At 37.9% G+C, this 23,557-nt stretch overlaps 1 protein-coding gene across 1 annotated transcript in view; it reads left to right on the top strand.

Annotated features, from left to right (window-relative positions):
• The first annotated feature begins 713 nt into the window (after nt 1-713).
• USH2A (usherin) overlaps nt 714-23,557 on the top strand; it is a 739,358-nt gene continuing 716,514 nt past the window's right edge. Inside the window, exons 1-2 of the mRNA XM_030302386.1 lie at nt 714-1,213; nt 5,825-5,990. Coding sequence (XP_030158246.1) covers nt 729-1,213; nt 5,825-5,990 — 651 coding nt within the window. The 5' untranslated portion in view covers nt 714-728. The remainder of the gene's footprint in view (nt 1,214-5,824; nt 5,991-23,557) is intronic.

Here is a 23,557-nt window from a genome sequence, read left to right as displayed (position 1 = left end):
AGGCATAGGACAGACAGATGGTGTTGGGTTTCTAATCAGCTTTCCTGTGAGCTTAAAGTTGCTGCACATGCTGGGTTGGGGGAAAGGCCCAAAGCGCTTTGCCAGCTTTATTTCGGACATCTGTAAGTTAGCTGTGTGCTACAACATAAGGTGCCCGTCTAAAGAAAATCTATGCAATTCTTTACTTTGTTAAGTAGATAGTGCTAATTCCCTGGGGTAGAGTAGCACTCTTAAATTGCTGTGCGGTGAAATGTATTCACAAGAAGTATATGTGTATCCGTGTATGACTATACATGGGAAACTGGTTGTCCTGGGCACTTTCAAAGTGTCTGATTTGCCCGATACAAAGGTTACCTAACCAAAGAATAAGTGTTTTCCTCTAGACAGTGTGTTTCAGAACGTTTTTGCTCTTTGAGAAGTTCAGTAATGTTTCTCGTCGGGGGCTCACAGTCCGCAGGCTTGGGATGAACTTAAATTTTAAAGATGTAGCAGCTTTTCCTTGACACTTTGTTTTTGATTCCCAGACACCAGCTGCTACTCATGTCTTCACCGTTGCTAAGAACGTCTGTGGTATTACCTCAGTGTGAAAACGTGTCTGCAGCTTCCCGAAAATGGAGTATCTCAACGTTACTTAAAGCACCCTGCTTTAAAGTGTTGCTGGCAGGCGGCATTGGCCTTATTATTTATTTAGGAATGCTTTATCAGGAGGAGAATGCTTTCTTGTGAACATGAGTCGCCTGGCTCTTTCACCGGGCTTCCGCTTCTTGTCCCACGTCATTGCAACATTGACCTTTGCGTATTTCGCTGCCATCTCGCTGGCTGACTCACAGGGCCTTTTCCCGAGGCTGGAGAACGTGGGAGCTTTCAAGAATGTTTCCATCGTGCCACCCCAAGCAACATGTGGGCTCCCAGGCCGCAGCACTTTTTGTCAGAGCTCCACTGCTGCCGCCAGTCTGCAGTTCTGTACCCAGCGGATGTGCATCCAGGACTGCCCATACAGGTCTTCACCGCCCGGCCACATCGCCCTGTTCTCCGCGGGCCTCGGGAGCTGCATCACCGTAGACAAGCGTGATCTGTGTCCCAACGCTCATAGCAATTCCACAAGTTTTATTTTTGGAAATCACAAGAATTGCTTTTCTTCTCCTCCTTCTCCAAGGCTGGCGGCATCATTTACTCTAGCTGTGTGGCTGAAACCTGAGAAGGAAGGCGTAATGTAAGTAGTGGAGTGAGTGTAAGCTTTCCTAGGGGTCCTGAGCCATAGTAGTGAAGACTTGCAACACGAATCCTTAAACTAGAAAGGAAGGCGAACACTGGAATCCATGCAGTTGAAGACCAGTTGCTATGTCCGTCTTCCTGTTTAAGTTTACATTGCAAATATTGTTTTCCCAAATTTACAGTTGTTTCTCCTTTCCATGGATGAAGCGAGCCCTCAAAAAAGAATATGTTAAGATAGCTTCCTTGCAGACAGACGTGTTTACACGTGTCTCATGTATTCCCTGGCCGTTTAGCCAAACCTTTGGTCTTGGCCTTCAGAGGCTCAGCCAGGCTCAGTGTGAGCTTTACAGTGCACGGGCTAGTAGTACAAATAATTGATATTTCCTAAGTCTTGATCTAGGTTATTATAAACAACCTGCTTCTGCTGGAGTATAAAATTTTCATCAGGCAGATGGCTCTCTAAGGGCTTAGGACTGTCTTTAATTCATCCGTATTTTCCCAGGAAGAGGTGTTTGTTTGACTCATGGAAGATGCCCAATAACATGAGTTGAATAAATGAATAATCCTCTAACTCTGAAAGGATACAGCTTTTTGCCCTTTGCCTTGTTGTGTCTCCTGTTTGGAAATATATAGATAAGCATAAAAGCGTCCCAATAGATTTTATGCCATCGATCCCAGTAGAAATGCCTTCAGTGAGTTTGTAGTGGGGCTTTGTCATTTTTTGTTTATATAATCACTTGGTTTTCATTCTGTAATGTTTTCTAAAGCTGCCATCTCATGTGTTTTCCCTAAGTATTTAGAGCCGATCTGGAGATTTGAATAAGTAAGGAAGTTTTGAGGCACTTTTTGTTTATCTTCTGTCTTCCTGTAGAGCTTTTGGCTCTCCCCCTTGTGACAGTTTCTTTGTTTGAGAGCGTTAACCAAATATCTAAAAACTTGTGAAACAAACCAGAAAAGTCTTATAATCTTATAAGCAAATATGACTTAAATGTCTTTGGTGTTTAGTTTTAATTTGCCAAGTGAAAGTCGGCATTTTTCTTCATGTGAAGTGAGAATGATCACAAAGCATTATTTCTATTTCTGTGTCATCCCTAAAAGAAAACCCTGTTTTCTTACTGTTTGAAATGTCAGTAGAGCCAACCTACTCCGTTTATGTAAAGAATGTCCAAGAATTGTCTGTTGGCAAATATGGCTGGGAAAAACTTTTTTTTTTTTTTCCCCAAGTGTCCCCTCCCCCTCCCCAGGAGATCTGTCTCTACCAAATTCTTCTCTTATTGGTATCATTTAGTATAAATAAGATAGAGGGGTATTGATAGAGGCAGTGGCACATGGTTTACGGTCTGGAGAGTTCCATGCATCAAGGTCGTTTTCATTCTCAAAACTAAAATAACTATGGGAATTGGGGGAATTTCGGGGTGTTTGCACTAGATAAGTAAAACAAACAAAACATGGATTATCCAATTATTGTTTATCCAGGAGCAGAATAAATCCAGTTCCTAAATATTTTGCTACCTGCCTTCCTTTCACATTCATTATCTACCAAAGCTAGTATGTTTACAAGCAAACAAAATAGCAAGGAAGATAATCAATAACATATTAAGAAATGCATTTTCAGTAAGCTTGGGAAAATAAGCCTGCATTTGGCAAATACATTCTTGAGTAATGGTCACATTTTAACTTGTTGGTTTAAACTCAAGTAAAACGAATGCAGGCAAACTCTTCTTGGACCTTAGACATCTTACGGCAGGGGGTAAAGAGACAACTCTTTTCATCCCAGTGATTTAAAAATATCTGTCCACCAAAGGGTTAAAAAAACACAGAATTTCTATGAAGCCTTATCTCTACTTTATATAAAACCTTTATGCCAATCTATTTGCCTATGTTAAAAAATATACTTGTTCTCATAACTTTATCACGAAATACGTGTATTTCTGGTCCATACCAGTATGGACTGGTCTAGGAAGACCAGTAACAGTGAAATAGTAACTGGTAAGTGTTCTCCAATCTTATTCTTACCTCTTAACTCCACAAAAGAATAAATGCAAGTGAGAAGCAATAATTTGTGGAAAACGTAACCTGTAAGGAAAGTTTTAAAACATCTTTAGTAATTATTCTTGGTTTTCCCCATCTTATCTTTGCCTCTTTGATACTTTCTCCTCTTGATTTGGTCATTGACACATCATTTCTTGAGAGTCTGCTCTATATTAGGCTCTGCTTTGTTCTCAGAAAACTCATGACTAATGGGAAGACAGATGGATCGGTGTCATTACGTTAAAAAAAATGTTTATTTATTTTGAGAGAGAGAGAGTGAGAGCGCGCATGCATGTGCACAAGTGGGGGAGGGCCAGAGAGAGAGGGAGAGAGAGAATCCCAAGCAAGCTCTTCCACTGTCAGTGCAGAGCCTGACATGGGGCTCAAACTCATGAATAGTGAGATCATGACCTGAGCTGAAATCAAGAGTTGGAAGCTTAACTGACTAGGCCACTCAGGAGCCCTGTATCAGTGTCATGACTGAGGCAGCAAGTGAATACCAAGGAAGGCCCCTTAAGCAGTCTTCAGCCAGGAAGAAGGGTATTCCACGACCAGGTATAATCATGGAGATGCTGAGCTGAGTAGGAGGCAACTGGGTGAAGAAAGGGAACCAGACTCCTCCAGCATCTGATGAAATTCTCCTCCCTGGGATGTGCCACCTTGTTGAGTTCTTGTCTGTGACATGTAGGCTGATGGGCATCTTTCAGAGCTAGTCATTTGGGGAGATGTTAATGGCTAATGTCAGGGATATTTGTCTTTAAATAACAGATCTTTGGGAATAATCCACTCAGGAGGCTACAAGCAAGCATTTATAATATTCTGCTAAAAAGTTGAGTTGCGAGTGCTGCTATGAACATTGGGGTACAAGTGCCCCTATGCATCAGTACTCCTGTATCCCTTGGATAAATTCCTAGCAGTGCTATTGCTGGGTCATAGGGTAGGTCTACACTCTCAACAATAGCCAAATTATGGAAAGAGCCTAAATGTCCATCAACTGATGAATGGATAAAGAAATTGTGGTTTATATACACAATGGAATACTATGTGGCAATGAGAAAAAATGAAATATGGCCCTTTGTAGCAACGTGGATGGAACTGGAGAGTGTAATGCTAAGTGAAATAAGCCATACAGAGAAAGACAGATACCATATGGTTTCACTCTTATGTGGATCCTGAGAAACTTAACAGGAACCCATGGGGGAGGGGAAGGAAAAAAAAAAAAAAGAGGTTAGAGTGGGAGAGAGCCAAAGCATAAGAGACTCTTAAAAACTGAGAACAAACTGAGGGTTGATGGGGGGTGGGAGGGAGGGGAGGGTGGGTGATGGGTATTGAGGAGGGCACCTTTTGGGATGAGCACTGGGTGTTGTATGGAAACCAATTTGTCAATAAATTTCATAAAAAAAAAAAAGTTGAGTTGCTACATTGAATGTGATAGGAGTGAGCTTAAGTTCATAACTGTTTCTGTTCAGTGTCTGGTAATATCCAATGATATAATTAACTTAAAATAACTTATATTAAACACAAATTAACATAGAAAATAAATATTTATAAAAACACCATCTGTCGATTTAAAGGGATGGGGTAAGTGTGCCACTGTGGTAAGGATAGAAGTCATTTTTAAAAAATAGTTGGATAGTTGGCCTGACAGAAGACCTAGAAAGTTCTTGAAAATTCTTCTTTTTTATCAAAATATGATTTCACTGTGTTCTTTAGAAGATTGTATGACCTTTAATCCAAGATCATCAACGTTATCTCAACGTTTTTTATTTATTTTTTTGGGACAGAGAGAGGCAGAGCGTGAACAGGGGAGGGGCAGAGAGAGAGGGAGACACAGAATCAGAAACAGGCTCCAGGCTCTGAGCCATCAGCCCAGAGCCTGATGCGGGGCTCGAACTCACGGACCGCGAGATCGTGACCTGGCTGAAGTCGGACGCTTAACCGACTGCGCCACCCAGGCGCCCCTCATCAACATTATCTCAATGTCTCAGTTGGACTGTGTGGCCATGGAGAGCCAGCCGGTCCTCTTACAGACACTGGCTTTGACTTCTGGCCAGTCAATGAGGAAGTAAGAAGAAGCTGTAGTTGTCCATTCTCCATTTCATCATGGGAATTAAATAGAGCACTTCTGACTTCAGGGCTAGCAGTCTTCTATGGACACTAAATTCTCTTTGCATTAAAAAAAAAGAGAGAAAGATTTGCACTGGTGACTCAATACCCAGGCCGGACGTAGCGTAGCGTGCTGCTTCCTATAAAAGAAATAGCAGAAGACTAATGAGCCAATAGGCTAAATGTTGGTTTTGCAGGATGACTCAACCACTGTCGTTTCCACCATTAATCTCTAATAAAGGGTGTTGAGGTTCTGGGGAATATACTGTAAATAAAAATTCCATTTTTAAAAAATTGAAATTAAAGGGCTTCTTAATTGGAGTAAAACTTGGCTCTGCCTAGAATGGCATTCAGGCACTAGTTCACAGTGCACCTTCTGAGTGGGGTTTTCATGCCCCCGTAACTGCACAATTGCCTTTGCATGTCTTTTGGTTGGATGCTGACCTTTTCTCTTTTCTGGTTGCTTCCTAAGGTGTGTTATAGAAAAGACGGTGGATGGGCAGATTGTGTTCAAACTTACAATATCTGAGAAAGAGACCATGTTTTATTATCGCACAGTAAATGGTTTGCAGCCTCCAATAAAAGTAATGACACTGGGGAGAATTCTTGTGAAGAAATGGATTCATCTTAGTGTGCAGGTGAGTAAAATAAAAAATATTTAACATTTGGTTAAACACGAGGATCCGTCTTCCTTTCTTTCCTTACATGGCATCTCCCCACAAGATCTGAAGCAGTATTTTTAGATTTCATTTACGTGTAAATGACAAGGAAAGAAAAATAACATTTAAATGACCTAATGATGTATCGCTTGATAGTCCGGCATTTCCCCCCTCACCACTGCTGTGAAAACTCCCACAGAAGCTTAGGACAATGCTCTTTGGGATGATGACAACCTCAGGGAATTTTTGTTTTATTTGGTTAATATATTTTGCTAAACAATGTGGAAGGGCTCTTTCAGTGCCTAGTACTAATTTTACCAGTCATGGCAGCATCACCGCCCCCCTGCCCCCCCGCCTGGCTGTCTTTCCCAGATAGCATCTGATGATGTGAGTGAAATTTGGCTGTTGCATTAAAATGCTGACCTTAGAACTAATGAACTTTACACTTCAAACACTCAGAAAGTGTTATATTATTACTTTAGTTGTCAGCCCCAGTTTGTTTTAGCCTTAGAAGCTGTTAAAGGCTGAGAGAACTGTGAGCTATCTGGTATTTTACAGTTCCTGGGAATGCAGACAGAGTGTATCCTTTTTTTTGTTTTTGTTTTTTTTCTCCAGGGTACTGGAATGGCCCAATGTGGCCAAAAGTCACCCTTGTCTTTCACACCAGAGGTCCCGTGTGTGTAGTCCCCAATTCCTCGTACTCACAGGAGTGGCCAAATAGGGGTTCGTGCAAACCCCATTCACACTAGAGGATAATTGTACCCTTATTCTTTTAAGTTTGTTTGTTTGTTTGTTTATTTATTTATTTATTTATTTATTTATTTATTTATTTAGAGGGAGAACATGAGCAGGTGAGGGAGCAGAGACACTGGGAGAGAGAGAATCCAAGGAGCTTTGTGCTGTTATCTTGTAGCCTGACATGGGGCTTGATAAACTGAATCGTTAAATCATCACCTGAGCAGAAACCAGGAGTCAGATGCTGAACCAACTGAGCCACGCAGGCACCCCATACCCTCATTTTTTTTTATTGAAATGATCTTTGATTTCTCACACTGTTCTTGCAGCCTGAAGCAGTTATCAAGTAGACTTCCTTAGAGGGCCTTGAGAATTGTTATTTGGGTTTTAAAGTTTATTTCAGCACAGATATCATTCTTGAGGATTTCAGTACACTTTGTGACATATCTTTGTTTTGCCTGATTATAACTGTGAAGTTCTGTCATGCCTTTGCGTAGTACATTAAAGGCCTTAGGAAGAAAATTTAAAATATAAATGCAAAGAGGTAACAATGATTGATTTCTACAGGAAGGTATTGAGAAAGTAATATCAAATCAGGGTGTTTTGCCTTATGTACTTGGCTTTTACTTAGCGTATGGGTTTATCAAATGCAGTTGGCAGGGGGCAACATTCCAGAGCACTAGGGTTTGGAGGGTAAGTCATGTCTGGTTATAAGGCCCTGTCTATAGCACATGATGGGTTCAATCTGGTGGTGTTTGCTTCTCATTTGTTCGGTAGTTACAGATAGGGGACTAATTTGTTCTATATCTTGAAATTGTCCATTTCCCCCACTGACCAGTGCAACAGAATTGGTTTATAATGTTAAAAATAGGAAAATAGAAACTGTTGAAGAAGATGTCAAATAGATAATGTTGGTTACGTATCTTTGTATAAACAATTGTTAAAAAATGTTGTTTTTTTTTTTACTTCCCTTTATTTTGCCTTATCTGTGAAACTGCCATGTTTTGGCAGGCAATACTACATTAAAAGCTTTACAAAAGAAAGTTTAAAATCCAAATGTGAAAAGGTAACCATGACTGAATTACTTTCCTAGGAGTAAAATGCTCTTAGAGTGCCTGTTGAAATCAGCATTATCATTTCAATACATGTCAAATATGAGTCATTTCCTAGTTTAGGCAAAAATTTCTTTATAAATCATTAAGTCGTTCCCTTCTTTAAAGAAAAGGTTAAAGTCTTTATGATTTAATGAGACTGCTTTATTTCATATCTGTTTGACTATCAAGAGAAAACTTGTCCTCTCCAATTTGTATATTTATTTTATTTTTTTTTTGCATAAGTTTTCCCCCATTCTTCATTTTACATTAAAACTATGAAGTGGTCATAAAACATTAGAAAAACCATATCAATCAGTCACTGGTTCACCTGGCATTTTTTAGTGGATTTGGAGACACCCAGCATTATGAGAATCTGGATTCATTCAAATGAAAATTAGAGTGATTATTGACTCTAAATCAGAGATCTGCATAGGCTTCCTTTAAATTTGACGTCAGTTTGAATACATTTAAGACGTTATGAAATTTATAATAATTCATATTATAGATGTTTAAAAAGGAACATGCTCATTCTTTAAAGGGTGTTATAGTGTAGTAGGGAGGATAAGAGATCAGAATTAGGGATAATTTATTCAAGTAATGCTACTCGGTCATCTTAACAAAGCCATTTGACTTAGTTTCCTTACTTATGTGATATGAGGTTTGGACTAGGTGATAAAGGGAGGCTTCCCTGAATTCTTTCTGAATGCACATAAAGGAGTAAGTGGAGTGTGAAGTGAGGCACAGTTGAAGTACAAAAAGCTCTTGAGTGGGGCGCCTGGGTGGCTCAGTTGGTTAAGCATCTGACTTGTGCTCAGGTCATGATCCCAAGGTTTGTGAGTTTGAGCCCTGCTTCAGGCAAGCTCTACCATGCTTCGGGTAAGCTCTGTTTCTCTTTCTCTCCCTCTCTCTCTCTCTCCCCCACCATTCACTTATGCCCTCTTTCTCAGTCTCTAAAAAATAAAGGAAAGAAAGCTCTTGAGTTGTGTGGGGTTGTCTAGATGGTGACAGAGCCTGCTCTGTGAGCTTACCATCTGGCTTATGCTTTTCTCTGCTTCCCCATGCTGTCTAGCATTCATAGAGAAACTTTTTTTCTGGTAGATTTTCTGGCCAAGATATGGACAAAAGCAGTTTCCAACTCTGTCACTGTATACCTGCAAAGAATATGTTATAAAATGTAACTTGCTGTTGCATTATTATATAGTACATCCAAATTCTGTTTGATTTGTGAATTAGAGATTTCTATCATGCTGGGCATAAGATAGAGCACATAATCGATAATCCAGTTTAGTCTCATTTCAGATTGCAAATCTAATTAATGTGTATGCATATTTTTACTCATCTTCCAATATGGTCATAAAGCAATGAACTTATATGGGATGTGCATGTGCATGTGTGTATATGTGTGTGTAAAAATAAAACACCTTTACTCATAAAATTGGCTCAGAAACCAGAATTTAACTTACAAAGGGCTAGTGACATAAAATTAATGAACAGGTCTGACCTTACACCTTACCTCAGACAGTTCACTCAGTATCAGCTTTCCATCAGTAAAATCAGAATTTTAATTTCCCAAATTCAGAAAACAGAAATGAGTTTTAAATAATTAAATCCCTGGGCAAAAAAGATGCCAGGAAGAGGCAGACATACTGAACATTGGAGGTCTAGTTTCTTAAACAAAAGATGCCCGATGTTATAGTAATGGATCTAACAGCTTTTATTCTAGAACTAGCATTTTGAAGCTTCAACCTGTTGGAAAATGATTAGTTTTTAAATTAATATTCATTCAGGGACTTGAATCTGACACGATTGCCAATTTAAATTTCACTTTGGGGTTTAATATATTGGCTATTTCAAATTATATCAAGCTGAAATTCGTTATGTCATATTTTTTGTGCTAAACCTGGAAAAAATCAATTCAGACTTTTTATTATCAAATGGGGAACACTGATAACATTAGCAGATTTTTTAAAGCTTAGTTTTCATATTGAATCAGCACGTGCTTCTAGTTCTTGCGAGAGATCTCTTTTGATTTTCTTTCTCAAAAAAAAAGTTTTGAAATACCTGAAGAATTTTACTTCCACAGTTCGTTATGGGTTGGTAGGTGAGACAACTTAACAGCATGCTCACATTTAGATGCCTATCATTTAAAAGTAGAAACTCAGCCTTTCTTATGAAAATACTGTTTTCCCTTAAACAGTTCCACATATTTCATAGGACAAATAGCATCAAAGAACCATCACTATAGAAATCCTTCAGTAATTATGCTGAAATACAGTAAAGCAATTTATAATTTGAAACTGATGAGATACTGCAACTCTGGAAGCAAGAAATGGTTTAGCAGGGAGGTTATATGCATTTTCTATGCTCTTTTTGAAGGCTCCTTGAGACCCTGACAGTTCAAGAGCCAAAGACGGTTCTAGCCTCGGTAATGTGAAAAAGAGCAGTTCTAATCTAATACAATGAAGGAAAGAATGCATGGTAAATCAAGTTTTTGGAATCAATAGATGAAGAATAGGGGGTTAATAATCACTGTTTGTTCATGAAATACGTTCTTTTGATTTATGTATTCAATCTGAAAAAGGAAAACTATTGATAGTTCTGAAGAAAAAGAAAATGCAATTTAGCCAACATTTGCGAGAATAGATAAACCAAGTCTCTCAATTAATCTCTGCGGTGTATGCCCATGTGCACACTTTATCAAGGTATTCCCATGTCTCTATTGATTGAGGGAACATAGAATGTCCATGCAACCTTATGGAAGCTTCCTCATTCGGTTCAGTAAGCTCTGTGCACTGGGATTCTCATGGGAATACCACCTCAATTCTCATCCCAAAAGACTCTCAATCCACATTGTTTCTTTAATAATTTCCAAAGTTTTACCTATAAGTGTCGATGCAAATGTTAAACATTGCGTATTTGTGCAAAGCCTTCTGTTTGTATCCAGCCAGCCGAATGTCACCTGAGTTAGTTGAACAGTTTTAGTTATCTAAAACTAATTACATATTCATTGAATTTACCAAATTATATTTTAGAATAATCAGTTAAAAATGCTGATAATAATAGCTGCCATTGAGCACCGATTATATGTACTGTATTAAACATGGTATATGGTTAAATTTTAAGTGCTAATAATAGTTCTGTGCCATTGGCTTATCTCCATTTCAGAGATGAGAAAAATGATCCTTGGATAGGTTAAGTTAGATTTATAGTCTCTAGTTTTTCTGATCTTTAGCTAAAAATATAAATTGCCATGAACCTAGGTCACTATGATGATCTAAGGAGGGGTTATTTGAATCCCCTTACCTAAAAAACAAAGAACTGAAGACATATTTGTAAAATAAATATAAATTGTTTTCTTCCCATTTGTTGTAATGTAAATATTTGTAATGCTTCACATATGGACATGATTTGTACAAATACTTAACATCAATGTATTTTACAACTATATCACTCATTGCGACAAATGGTTTAAATGTACAACAGCGTGTAATTTTATAAAAAGTTCTGCTCTATATGTCTATGGTTTATGACAGTCAGGAATGACTTCAGTGGGTTAAAGAAAGAATATCCCATTTAACTCATCCTGCTCACCTGATCCATGACATGCAGAACCAAGACTTGTTGTGATCCAACAAAATAAAAAGGAGGGATTCTTTCCACTTGATTATGGAGAGAGGTGAAACCATCCAAGTAAAAATTATTCTCTGTACATTTTTGCATGTGACTTTAAACTACAATATTTAGTCAGAAGGGAAGGCTTTAATTGTTTACATTTTACTTCAAAACTGTGCAACCTTAAGGAAAATCATGTAACTCCTCAAAATGTTACCTGCCCATTAGAAATTGTGAACAAAGATAAACCCCAGCCTATTTGGCTTACACTGTAAATGTGACATGCAAAGAAAATAATGCTTGATAAAGCATATTATAGTCTGCTATGATGGAGCTTACAGTCTATTAGGAGAAAAGGACAATCAAATAATCACACCAATGAAAGCAAAATTATAACTGTGATATGTTCTATGGGATCATATGAAGGACAATTTGATCATATCACTGAAGTCAAGGAAGGCTTACTTGAAGAAATTATATTAGACATGTGTATTAGTGTTCTAGGTCTGCCCTAAAAAAAGGCACCAACTGGGTAGCTTAAAACAAAAATTTATTGTAACACAGTTCTTGAGCTAGAAGTTTGAAATCAAGGTGTCCACACAGCCATGGATGCTTTCTCTATAACCTGTTGAGGAGTGTCCTTCCTTGCTTTTGGCTTCTGCTGTTTGCCAGCAATTCTTAGCTTTTAAAAGTTTTTTGTCCATTCATCTCTGAAGGAGAGAGACAGAGAGCAACTGGGGGAGGGGCAGAGAGAGAGGGAGACAGAGATTCCAAAGCAGGCTCCAGGCTCTAAGCTGTCAGCACAGCGCCTAACACTGGGCTCGAACTCACGAACCATGAGATTATGACCTGAGCTGAAGTCAGACGCTTAACCAACTGAGCCACTGAGGCACCCCAGCAATTCTTAGCTTTAGATGCCTCACACCAAATCTCTGCCTCCATTATCACCTGGCCATCTTCTCTGCTTGTGTCAGTGTCTTCTCTTCCTATAAAGAGCCTACTTATATCAGATTAGGACCCACCCTAATTCAGTAAGACCTCATTTTAACTGATTGTATCTGGGAAGCCCCTATATCCAAAAAAGGTCATTTTTATAAGCACTGGGCATTAACATTTCAATCTATCTTTGTGGGGGACACAATTCAGTGGATAATGAGATGTATTCAATAGAATGCATAGGATTCAACTAGGCAAAGAAAGTAGAGAACATTCTATACATGCATAGCAAATCACACAAACACCCTTTCATAAAAGAGAATATGTTCCATGTGAACAATTAAAAGGCCTGTGTGGGTAGAATGCAGCAAAGCGGAACAGCATGTAAAATAAGCCAGAGGGTTTGGAAGAGGCTGTATTTTAAAGAACATAGTTGGCCATGTTAAAATGTTTTTAGTGGGACTGTACTGAAATGTTGTATGTAAGGACCAGGAGATGGGAGGGGGGGAAGGGGAGGGAGGGAAAATGTATCACCTAAGCAGATGATCTTTTCATAAAAACCCCTTTGGTTTCAGTGAAGGAGAACAGTTTGCATGAGGTTAAGCATAAAAGGTTGTTAGGCTGTGCTCATGCTCCCCAGTGAGACAGAAGTATACCCTGAGCTATAATAATGATAGTAGATATTTAGAGACGTGGTCATGTTTGAGAGCTATTTGGGAATTTAAAATAAAGAACTTGTTGATGGAAGAAATTGGAGGTTAAGGGAAGGGAGTTCTGATAAACCCCAGATTTCAGGCTTGGACAATTGGATGGATATGTTTCATTTGCTTAAATAGAAACACTAGAGGAGAATCAGATTTTTGATACTTGGCACAAATGAGCTAGAATTCAGCTCAAGGCAATAATTCTCAATTATAGAAATCATTAGTATCATAGAAACTTTAGAAAATATTTTGATGCCCATACTCCATTATGTCTTTGTTGATCTGGGGTGAGGGCCAAGTATTATTTCTTCTTTCCCTCCTTCCTCCATGGATTAAAAAGTATGTATCAAAATAAAATAATCTGAATTCCAGACTGGAAATGATCAGGAAAGATGTCAGGAAAGATGCATTTGGAAAGTAGCATGTGAGTTAACTCTTGAAGCTAGATGGGATTTAAATAGGTGGAGAAGAAGAGGAAGGAAAAATTCTATAGACCAAAAGCAGGGGAACATTTCCTCGGAGATGAAAATATCAAAAGGTTTCACTAAGAGGGAAGGGTCTGAGTTTCTTAGAAAGATATACATCAAGTGTTAAATTAAAACGGGCTGAAAAAGATAGCTTAGAGGTTTACATAATGTTATGGAATTTTTTTTTTTCCCTCCAGACCAGCAACCCATATATTTTCACCTGTTCCTAGTCCAATCTATTTGGTAACTACTATAAACCATTAGTATAGAAACAATGTGTGTGTGTGTGTGTATACATATATATATATATATATATATATATATATATCAAAAAAAATTAGCTAATGTGTGCAGAAAATCATTACACATCACATTGTAATGTTTATCCTTTTCAAACCTGAATGTTATCAGTCTCCTATATCACAGCAAAAATTTAAATTCAATAAGTCCTTTCCTATGGAAAACACATCCAATCAAGATCTAAATCAAGCTGGGAGTAAATAAATATTTCAAGTTAGAAAGTGGTATTTGAAGAATTGACCATTTTTTCTTGCTTGAAAATGGCTGATTCTCAGTTAATAGGGCCAATAGCTCTAAATATATAGCCAATAGCTATAAAATACAAAAAGAAAATATATATAAAATAGTACACATTATTACATATACTACTAAAATTGAAAGTTGCTATAAAAAGGAGAGTATTTTCCAATGTCTATGTATTTGTTTCAACGATCTCTAGTCTTGAAATGCCACTATGGTAATTCTGTAAAATTTGTAATGGTCAAAATTTGATGGTAGTGCTTTTTAAAACCTATCTTATTTAATGGAATTGTCATTTATATTATATCATTTTCATCTAAGAGCCAAATATAATAAGACAGATAATTTGTGCTTTTTTTTTGTGGATAGGCATTCTTGTGCCCACAGGGCTAACTGATGCCTTCAGTTATACATGAACAATTACCACTAAAGTCAGAAAGAGAACAGTGTGCATATAACCTAGGGCAGAATTTGGCCTATGGTATGTATCACTTGGTAATGGAATGGAGAATATGACTTTATTTAAACATGGACTTTAATAGTTTTATTTTCCCATACTGTTTCCCTTGGTATTTCTCTCTCTAAAATACAACATTCAAGTGTTCCCAGCAGCTGCATTGCTCTGGATGCATAATAAAGGCATATGTTCAAGATACTAGTTTAGATATCCATAAGCCAAAAAAAGAATAGTTAAAATTAAAACAAATTAAGAAAACTTTCCCAAGAATGGAAAGGCTTTAATAGGTTTTTTAATCTTCTAATTAACTACAGCACTGAAAAATACTGATATTTATAAATTATTTATATAATTGTATATGTATATTATAAGCGCTTATGTCAGAAAAAGCAATTTCATTCTACTTTCTAAAGCTTACATGAAATAATCCCTAAAAAAATTGAATTGCATATTCTAGAAGTAGAAAAATAATTGGATCAATTTTGTTTATGCTTGGTGTTCATGCTTCTCAATCTGGGGAGGAAGGAAAGGATGAAAAAAATGGGGGAAGCAACAGAAGGCATTTGTGTTGCAGGGTAGAGAAGGTGGATAGAGAGGAGCCAGGGGCCTGGGGAGACTCAGCCTCTGTCAATTTCATTGTAGCAGAGGTTGACCAAGAAAGTTCAGATTATGGGGGCGCCTGGGTGGCTCAGTCGGTCGAGTGACCAACGTCGTCTCAGGTCATGATCTCACGGTTCGTGGGTTCAAGCCTCACATCGGGCTCTGTGATAAGGGCTAAGAGCCTGGAACCTGCTTCGGATTCTGTGTCTCCCTTGCTCTCTGCCCCTCCCCCACTCACACTCTGTCCCTGTCTCTCTCTCTCTCTCTCTCAAATATAAATAAATGTTAAAAAAAAATTGAAAAAAAAAAAAGAAAGTTCAGATTATGGACATATAGTATGTAACTTTAAATTGTTTGTTTTCTGGGATACAAATCCCTTGTATTATCCTAATTGTACTAAGTTTGTTACATGTAGCCATTTTGGGAGTGTTGGCACTAAGGAATTTATAGAAAGGACTTGGCTTCAATGTTTGGGTTGAAAATCATGTAGAGATGCCCACCCTCCTCACCCCAACCCCACTCTCTGCCTAGTGACTCCCACTATGGTGCTATTCCTACTAGGAAGGAGGTGTGCCTCCAGGCCAAGGACAAAGCCTCCCTTCCCTAACCCCACTCCACACCCACTCCTTTATTGATCCATGCTAAGGCTTTGGGGAGCAGGAAGGGAACCATTCACGTGTGGCATCACAGGATCTGGCCCAGAGACTAGTCTCTGGGGACTCTCTTGCCCTCAGGTTTGCTCCATGCCCCCTCCCCCACCTCATCTGTGAGAGGTGCTCCTCCTTTTCTCAGGGAGCAGCCCCATGGCTCCAGTTGAAGATACCTGACGGAAAGGTTGGCACCTAACACCCCATGGCTGACCTTTCCCTCTTTCCTCCTCCTACCCTTCCTCCCTCCTCCTTTCCTAGAGCTCTCCTTCCCTCTCTGCTTTCCTTCCTTTCTCTTCAGGTCTGTGAGGTTGACTCTCCTAGAACAGGCTGTGACTCAGGGTTAGGTGATTTGGTGCTTTGTCAGGGGACCAGAGGACTGCCACCAGGCGAATGACTCACTTCCCCTGGTAGGGACAGCATGTGCAGTCTGCCTTAGTTCTTGTTGTCTGTGGCTGCTGGTCTGGTCACATCACCCCAGAGCAGGACTTCCTGCAGGTGGGTGGGACCTTTGTGTTTTAAAGGGGGACTTCTCTGTCTGGCTTCTTCTGGAACATTCTCTTTTCCCAGACTTGGTTGAAAAGTGGGGTGGGGTTGGGGGAAAGTCTTGGCAGGCTTGGTATGTGCTCACTTCCTGGTTGTGCTTTAGTTGCCCTGAGCTGTGAGGGTCTGAGGGGCACCTCAACGGAGGCACAGTGGGCACAGGTAGGGCCGGAGACTATCAGGAGCAGGAGATACGTGGAAGTGTTTGATGCAAACATCTGCATTTTTTTTAAATATGAAATTTATTGTCAGATTGGTTTCCATACAACACCCAGTGCTCATCCCAGCAGGTGCCCTCCTCAATGCCCATCACCCACTTTCCCCTCCCACCCACCTCCCATCAACCCTCAGTTTAGTCTCAGTTTTTTTTTTTTAATTTTTTTTTCAACATTTTTATTTTATTTTTGGGACAGAGAGAGACAGAGCATGAACGGGGGAGGGACAGAGAGAGAGGGAGACACAGAATCGGAAACAGGCTCCAGGCTCTGAGCCATCAGCCCAGAGCCCGACGCGGGGGCTCGAACTCACGGACCGCGAGATCGTGACCTGGCTGAAGTCGGACGCTTAACCGACTGCGCCACCCAGGTGCCCCTAGTCTCAGTTTTTAAGAGTCTTATGGTTTGCATTTTCTTTTCTTCAGGTCTGATGAAAGGGCCAGATGAGCAGGCAAAGAATAACAATAGGCAAGTGTAAGATTACTTTGAAATTAAAAAAAGAGAAATGGAGAAAAGAGGAGAAAAAAGAAAAATGTTGGGGGGGGTGCTCATCTGAAATACAATATTCCCTAAAGGGGGACCCTATGTATTCCCCCCATGTTCGGTTTTCCTGGCCTGACAGAGCACGCCTCAGCTCACCGTGGTGGTACACAGTCTAGTGCCCTAGAGCTCATTAGAAGAAGGCAAACAACCGTTGAGCAGAATTGGTATAGTCCAATAGGTCTACCATTTTCATGAACACCTACAAGGTAGAAATGCCTGTACCAGCCTGGAATGGGCCCCTTAGATGCAGATACCTTGAAGCTATTTCTTAGGAGTGCCTCCCCAGCCCCCCCAAAATGTAGGGAGATAATAAAAACAAAGGATTGAGCTGCAAATGAGATGGACTCTGTGAGTATACATATTGGGACATATGCTATTATAATTTAATCCCCTAAATGTCTGCAACAGTCTCAGGCAGAGCATCTTACAGTATGTGGGAAGAGGCTTTTGTAAATATTATAAAGAAGTGCAACCCAGAAATTTTGAAAACTGGGAAGCACTAAGCTCGGAGAGGCCTGGTATAGATAATGCTCATCTATTTTTGTTTTTGTTTTTTATGTATTTATTTTGAGAGAGAAAGTGTGCATGCAAGAGAGGGAGGGGCAGAGAGAGAGAGGGAGGGGCAGAGAGAGAGAGAGAGAGAGAGAGAATCCCAAATAGGCTCTGTGTTATCAGCACAAAGCCCCATACGGGTACTTGAACTCAAGAACCACGAGATCATGACCTGAGACAGACTCAAACGTCAGACTCTTAACTGACTGAGCCACCTAGGTGCCCCTATGTTCTTGTTTATTTTTAGTTACATTAAAAAGAAAGATAATTCTAGATTCATAGGCACTTATGAGAAACAAACTAAGAGAGCCCATGTAGCCTTCATCCATTTCCACCAGTGGTAATTGCACGAGTATTGTACAATCCTGTGACCAGGATATTGACATTGATACAGTCCCCCTTCCCCATTCAATTTAAATTTCCTGTTTTTCTTGTACTGGTGCGGGTATAGTTCTGTACCATTTATCACATGTGTAGATTTGCACATCCACCATGGTCAAGATATAGAACAGTACCATCACTATGAGACTACCCATGTTGCCTTTTTATAAGTACTACCCACTTTGTTCCTTCCTTCACTGAAGCCCCAGATCCCTAACTTCTGGAAACCACTAATGTATTCTCCATTTCTAAAATTTTGTGTTTTCAAAATGTCCTATATATGGAATCGCACAGTATGCAACCTTTTGAGTTTTTTTTTCCTTCAATGTAATTCCATGGATATTCATCTAAGTTGTTGAGATGTCAATGGTTAGTTCTTTTTTGTTGATGAGTGGGATTCCATGGTATGGTATTGATGAACCAGTTTAATCATTCACCCTTTGAAGGACATCTGGGTCGTTTCCAGTTGTTGACTGTTAGGAATACAGTTAACATAAACATTATATATGGGTTTTGTTAACATACATTTTTATTTTTCTTAGATAAGTGCCCAAGAGTGCTATTGTTGGGTTGTATGGCAGTTGCATGTTGAGTGCGTTAAGAAACTGACAAACTCTTTTCCAAGGTGACTGTACCATTTAAAATTGTGACCACTGATGTATGAATGATTCAGTTTCTCTACAACCTTGCTGGTACTTAATGTTGCTACTATTTTTATTTTAACCATTCTGATAGGTATGTTGTGATATCTCACTGTAGTTTTAATTTGCATTTCCCCAATACCTAATGATGTTGAGTATCTTTTCACATGCTTGTTTGCAGTCTCTATATCCTATTTGTGACATGCCTTTTGAACATTTTCTAATTGTATTGCTTCTTTGTAGCTCCTTTTAAGAAAAATACTCTGAACAGAGTCTTTCACAGAACAAAAGTTTACGTTTTAATGAGGTCCAGTGTATCAGTCTTTTTTTTTTATGTATCATGCTTTTAGAGTGAAGTCTATGGTTGTTCCGTTTTGTTTTATTTTGCTTTGCTTTGTTTTGCCTAGCCCTAAATCCTGAAGATTTTTGCCTATATTTTTTTTTCCAAAAGCATTTTATTTTATTATTATTTATATATTTTTTATTTTAAGCCTGTGTTCTGTTTTGAGTTAATGTAGTAGGTGTGAGATTTAGATTGAAGGTTTTGTTTGTTTGCTAGTGGATGTCCAAATAGTCCAGGAAAATTCGTTGGAAAGGGTATCCTTCCTCCATTGATTTGTTTTTGCACGTTTGTCAGATATCAGTTGGGCATTTTTGTGTGGGTCTATTTCTGGATTCTCTATTCCTTTTCATTAATCTACATGTGTGTCCCTCTATCGATATCAAGTAGTCTCGATTACTGTGAGCCTTAATATCTGGTAGAGTGACTCCTCTTACTTCCTTTCTTTCTTCCTTCTTCTTCTTTTTAAATTTTTTGTTTTACACTTTTCAGGGCCTGAGTCTTTCCATATAAGATTTAGAATAAGTTTCACTATATTTGCAAAATGTCTTCTTCAGATTTTGGTAGCAATTACAATTAAGTCTATAAATCAACTTGTAGTAAATTGGTATTTTTAACTATGCTGAATTTTCTAATATATAAACATGGTAAATAGCTCCATTTATTTATTTTTTGATTGCTTTTATCAGCATTTTATAATTTTAGTGTAAAGAGTCGGTACATGTTTTACTATTTATTTGTGTTTCATTTTCTTTAGAGTGACTGAAATTGGTCTTGTGTTTTAAATTTTGGTTTCCACATGTTTATTGTTAGCATATAGAAACATTATTAATTTGGGGGGGGGTTGATCTTATATTTGGGGACCGCACTAAACTGATTTATTCTGCAAGTTCTTTTATAAGTTTGGATTTTCTATATAGGCAATCATGTCATTTACAATTAGTGGCAACTTTATTTCTTTTCAATCTGTATAGTTTTTATTTCTTGTTGAAGTAGCTAAAATTTCTAGTACCATGTTGACAAAGTGATAAGAGCAAACATCCTTGCCTGGCTCCTAATCTTAGACAGAAAACTTTAGGTTTTTCATCATTAAGTATTATGTTAGCTGTAGATTTTTATACAGGTTTATCAAGTTGAGGAAGTTTCCTTCTAGTCCGAATTTATTGAGAGATTTTATTATAAATGTTGGATTTTGTCAAAGGTTTTGGTTGCATCAATTGATATGATCATGTGATTTTTCTTCTTTAGCCTGTTTTTTTATTATTATTTTATTTTTTAAATGTAATTTTGTTGTCAAATTGGCTAACAATGTATAAAGTGTGCTCTTGGTTTTTGGGGTAGATTCCCGTGGTTCATCGCTTATATACAACACCCAGTGCTCATCTCAACAAGTGCCCTCCTCAATGCCCATCACCCATTTTCCCCCTCTCCCCCCACCTCCCCCTTCCACCCTCAGTTTGATCTCTATTAATATGGTTGATTACAATGATTTTTCAAGTGTTGACCCGACATTACCTTCCTGGAATAAATCCCACTTGGTCATGATGGTAATTCCTTTTGTGCATTGCTGGATTTGATTTGCTAATATATTTTTGTGAGGATTTTTACATCTTTGTTCATGAGGTCTGTAATTTTCCTTTGTTTTACTATCTTGTTATTAGGTTAATACTGTCTTCATAGAATGAGTTGGGAAGTGCTCCCTCCTTTTGTTTTCTAGAGTAGGTTATATAAGATTGGTGTTAATTCTTCCCTAAATGTGTCATAGAAGTCTTCAGATTTCCACTGAAATTGTCTGGCCTTGGAGATCTCATTTTTGGAGTTTTAAATAAAACTAGGATTCTTTAATAGTCACAAGAATATTTAGATTGTCTATTTCATCTTGTTTGGCTTTAGTTTGTAGTTTTCAGGGAATTGGTCCGTTTCTTCTCTGTTTCATTTGTAATATTGTACATATTATCCTTTTATTATCCCTTATTATAATTTTACTGGTTATAGGATCTAAAATGATATTCCCTGTTTCATGCCTTTTCTTATATTTGTCTGTTATGCTAGCATTTTGTTAAGTCATGTTTATCAGTTTTATGGATATTTTTGAGAAACCAAATTGTCCTCTTGATTTGTCTCTATTTTCCTATTTTTATTTCATGGATTTATGATCTTATATTTATTATTTCCTTTCTTCTGCTTGCTTCAGGCTATTTTGCTTTTTTTTTCTAATTTCTTGACGTAGGAACTTAGATTAATGTTTTAAGACTTTTTTTAAAAAAAAAACATAATATTTAGTTTAGTTCTGTAATGTGTAATTAAATTTAGTGTTTATTGTGATATATTTCCCTCCTCACACTATTTTGGCTGCATCCACATATTTTCCCCCATATTTTAGTATGTTGTATTTTAATTTCATTCAGTTGTATGTCTTTTTTATTTCCTTTGAAACTTCCTCTTGACTCATGGATTAATTAGACATATACTGTTTAGCTTCCAAGAACATGAAGATTTCAAAAATTATATTTCTGTTATTGACTACAAATTTGAATCCACTGTGGTCAAAGAATGCACTCTATGATTTCAATTCTATAAAATTTGTTGGGGTTTATTTTGTTTGTTTTTAATGGACCTAGATGTAGGTAGTCTGACTTCAAGAGTGTTTCATGAGAACTTGAGGGGCACCTTGGTGGCTCAGTCAGTTGAGTGTCTGACTTCAGGTCACGATCTCGTGGTTCATGAGTTTGAGCCCCATGTTGGGCTCTGGGCTGATGGCTCGGAGCCTTGAGCCTTCTTTAGATTCTTTGTCTCCCTCTCTCTCTGCCCCTACCGTGCTCACACTCTGTCTCTCCCTCAAAAATAAATATAAAAAAAAGTGTTTCATGAGCACTTGAAATTAATGTGTATTCTGGTGTTTTGTGTAGCATGTTTTATATATATATTATATATATATTACATATAGTAAATATATATAATATATATAAAATATGTTATATATACTAAATATATATATTATAATATAATTATAATTAATAATATAATCATATAACTAATTAAAATGTAATTAATATAAAAGTTAATATAATATGTAATGTATATTATATAGTAAGTATATAACATATATTATATGTAATATGCATTATACATAAAATATATGTAATATATGTAAAATATATAATATATAATATACTGTATATATTTGTATATATTTTGTATATCAATTTTCTATCTATATCAATCAAACTATTGACCTACCTAATTTTGTAGATTTTTTTAGTTTATTTTCCTTTATTTTTTATCTTTTTATATTTACATCCAAATTAGTTAGCATATAGTGTAACAATGATTTCAGGAGTAGATTCCTTAGTGTCCCTTACCCATTTAGCCCATCCCCCCTCCTACAAGCCCTCCAGTAACCCTCAGTTTGTTCTCCATATTTATGAGTCTCTTCTGTTTTGTCCCCCTCCCTGTTTTTATATTACTTTTGTTTCCCTTCTTATGTTCATCTGTTTTGTCTCTTAAAGTCCTCATATGAATGAAGTCATATGATTTTTGACTTTCTCTGACTAATTTCACTTACGATAATACCCTACAGTTCCATCCACATAGTTGCAAATGGCAAGATTTCATTCTTTTTGATTGTCGAGTAATACTCCATTGTATATATATACCACTTCTTCTTTATCCATTCATCCATCAATGGACATTTGGGCTTTTTCCATACTTTGGCTACTGTTGATAGTGCTGCTATAAACATGGGGGTGCATGCATCCCTTCAAAACAGCACATCCATATCCCTTGGATAAATGCCTAGTAGTGCAATTGCTGGGTTGTAGGGTAGTTCTATTTTTAGTTTTTTGAGGAACCTTCATACTGTTTTCCAGAGTGGCTGTACCAGCTTTCATTGGCCACCAACAATGCAAAAGAGATTCTCTGCATCCTCGCCAACATCTGTTGCCTGAGTTGTTAATGTTAGCCATTCTTACAGGTGTAAGGTAGTATCTCATTGTGATTTTTAATTTGTGTTTCCCTAATGATGAGTGATATTGAGCATTTTTTCATGTGTTGGTTGGCCATCTGGATGTCTTCTTTGGAGAAGTGTCTATTCATGTCTTTTGCCCGTTTCTTTACTGGATTATTTGTGTTTTGGGTGCTAAGTTTGATAAGTTCTTTATGGATTTTGGATACTAACCCTTTATCTGATATGTCATTTGCAAATATCGTCTCCCATTCTGTCGGTTGCCTTTTAGTTTTCCTGATTGTTTCCTTCACTGTGCAGAAGCTTTTTATTTTGATGAGGTCCCAGTAGTTCATTTTTGCTTTTGTTTCCCTTGCCTCCAGAGACGTGTTGAGTAAGAAGTTGCTGTGGCCAAGATCAAGAGGTTTTTGCCTGCTTTCTCCTCGAGGATTTTGATGGCTTCCTGTCTTACATTGAGGTCTTTCATCCATTTTGAGTTTCTTTTTGTGTATGGTGTAAAAAAGTGGTCCAGGTTCATTCTTCTGCATGCCACTGTCCAGTTTTCCCAGCACCACTTGCTGAAGAGACTGTCTTTA

This window comes from Lynx canadensis, chromosome F1 (assembly GCF_007474595.2).
Source record: "Lynx canadensis isolate LIC74 chromosome F1, mLynCan4.pri.v2, whole genome shotgun sequence".
Taxonomy (NCBI): domain Eukaryota; kingdom Metazoa; phylum Chordata; class Mammalia; order Carnivora; family Felidae; genus Lynx; species Lynx canadensis.
Note: the sequence above shows the minus strand (reverse complement) of the source record. Positions and strands in the feature narration are given on the sequence as shown.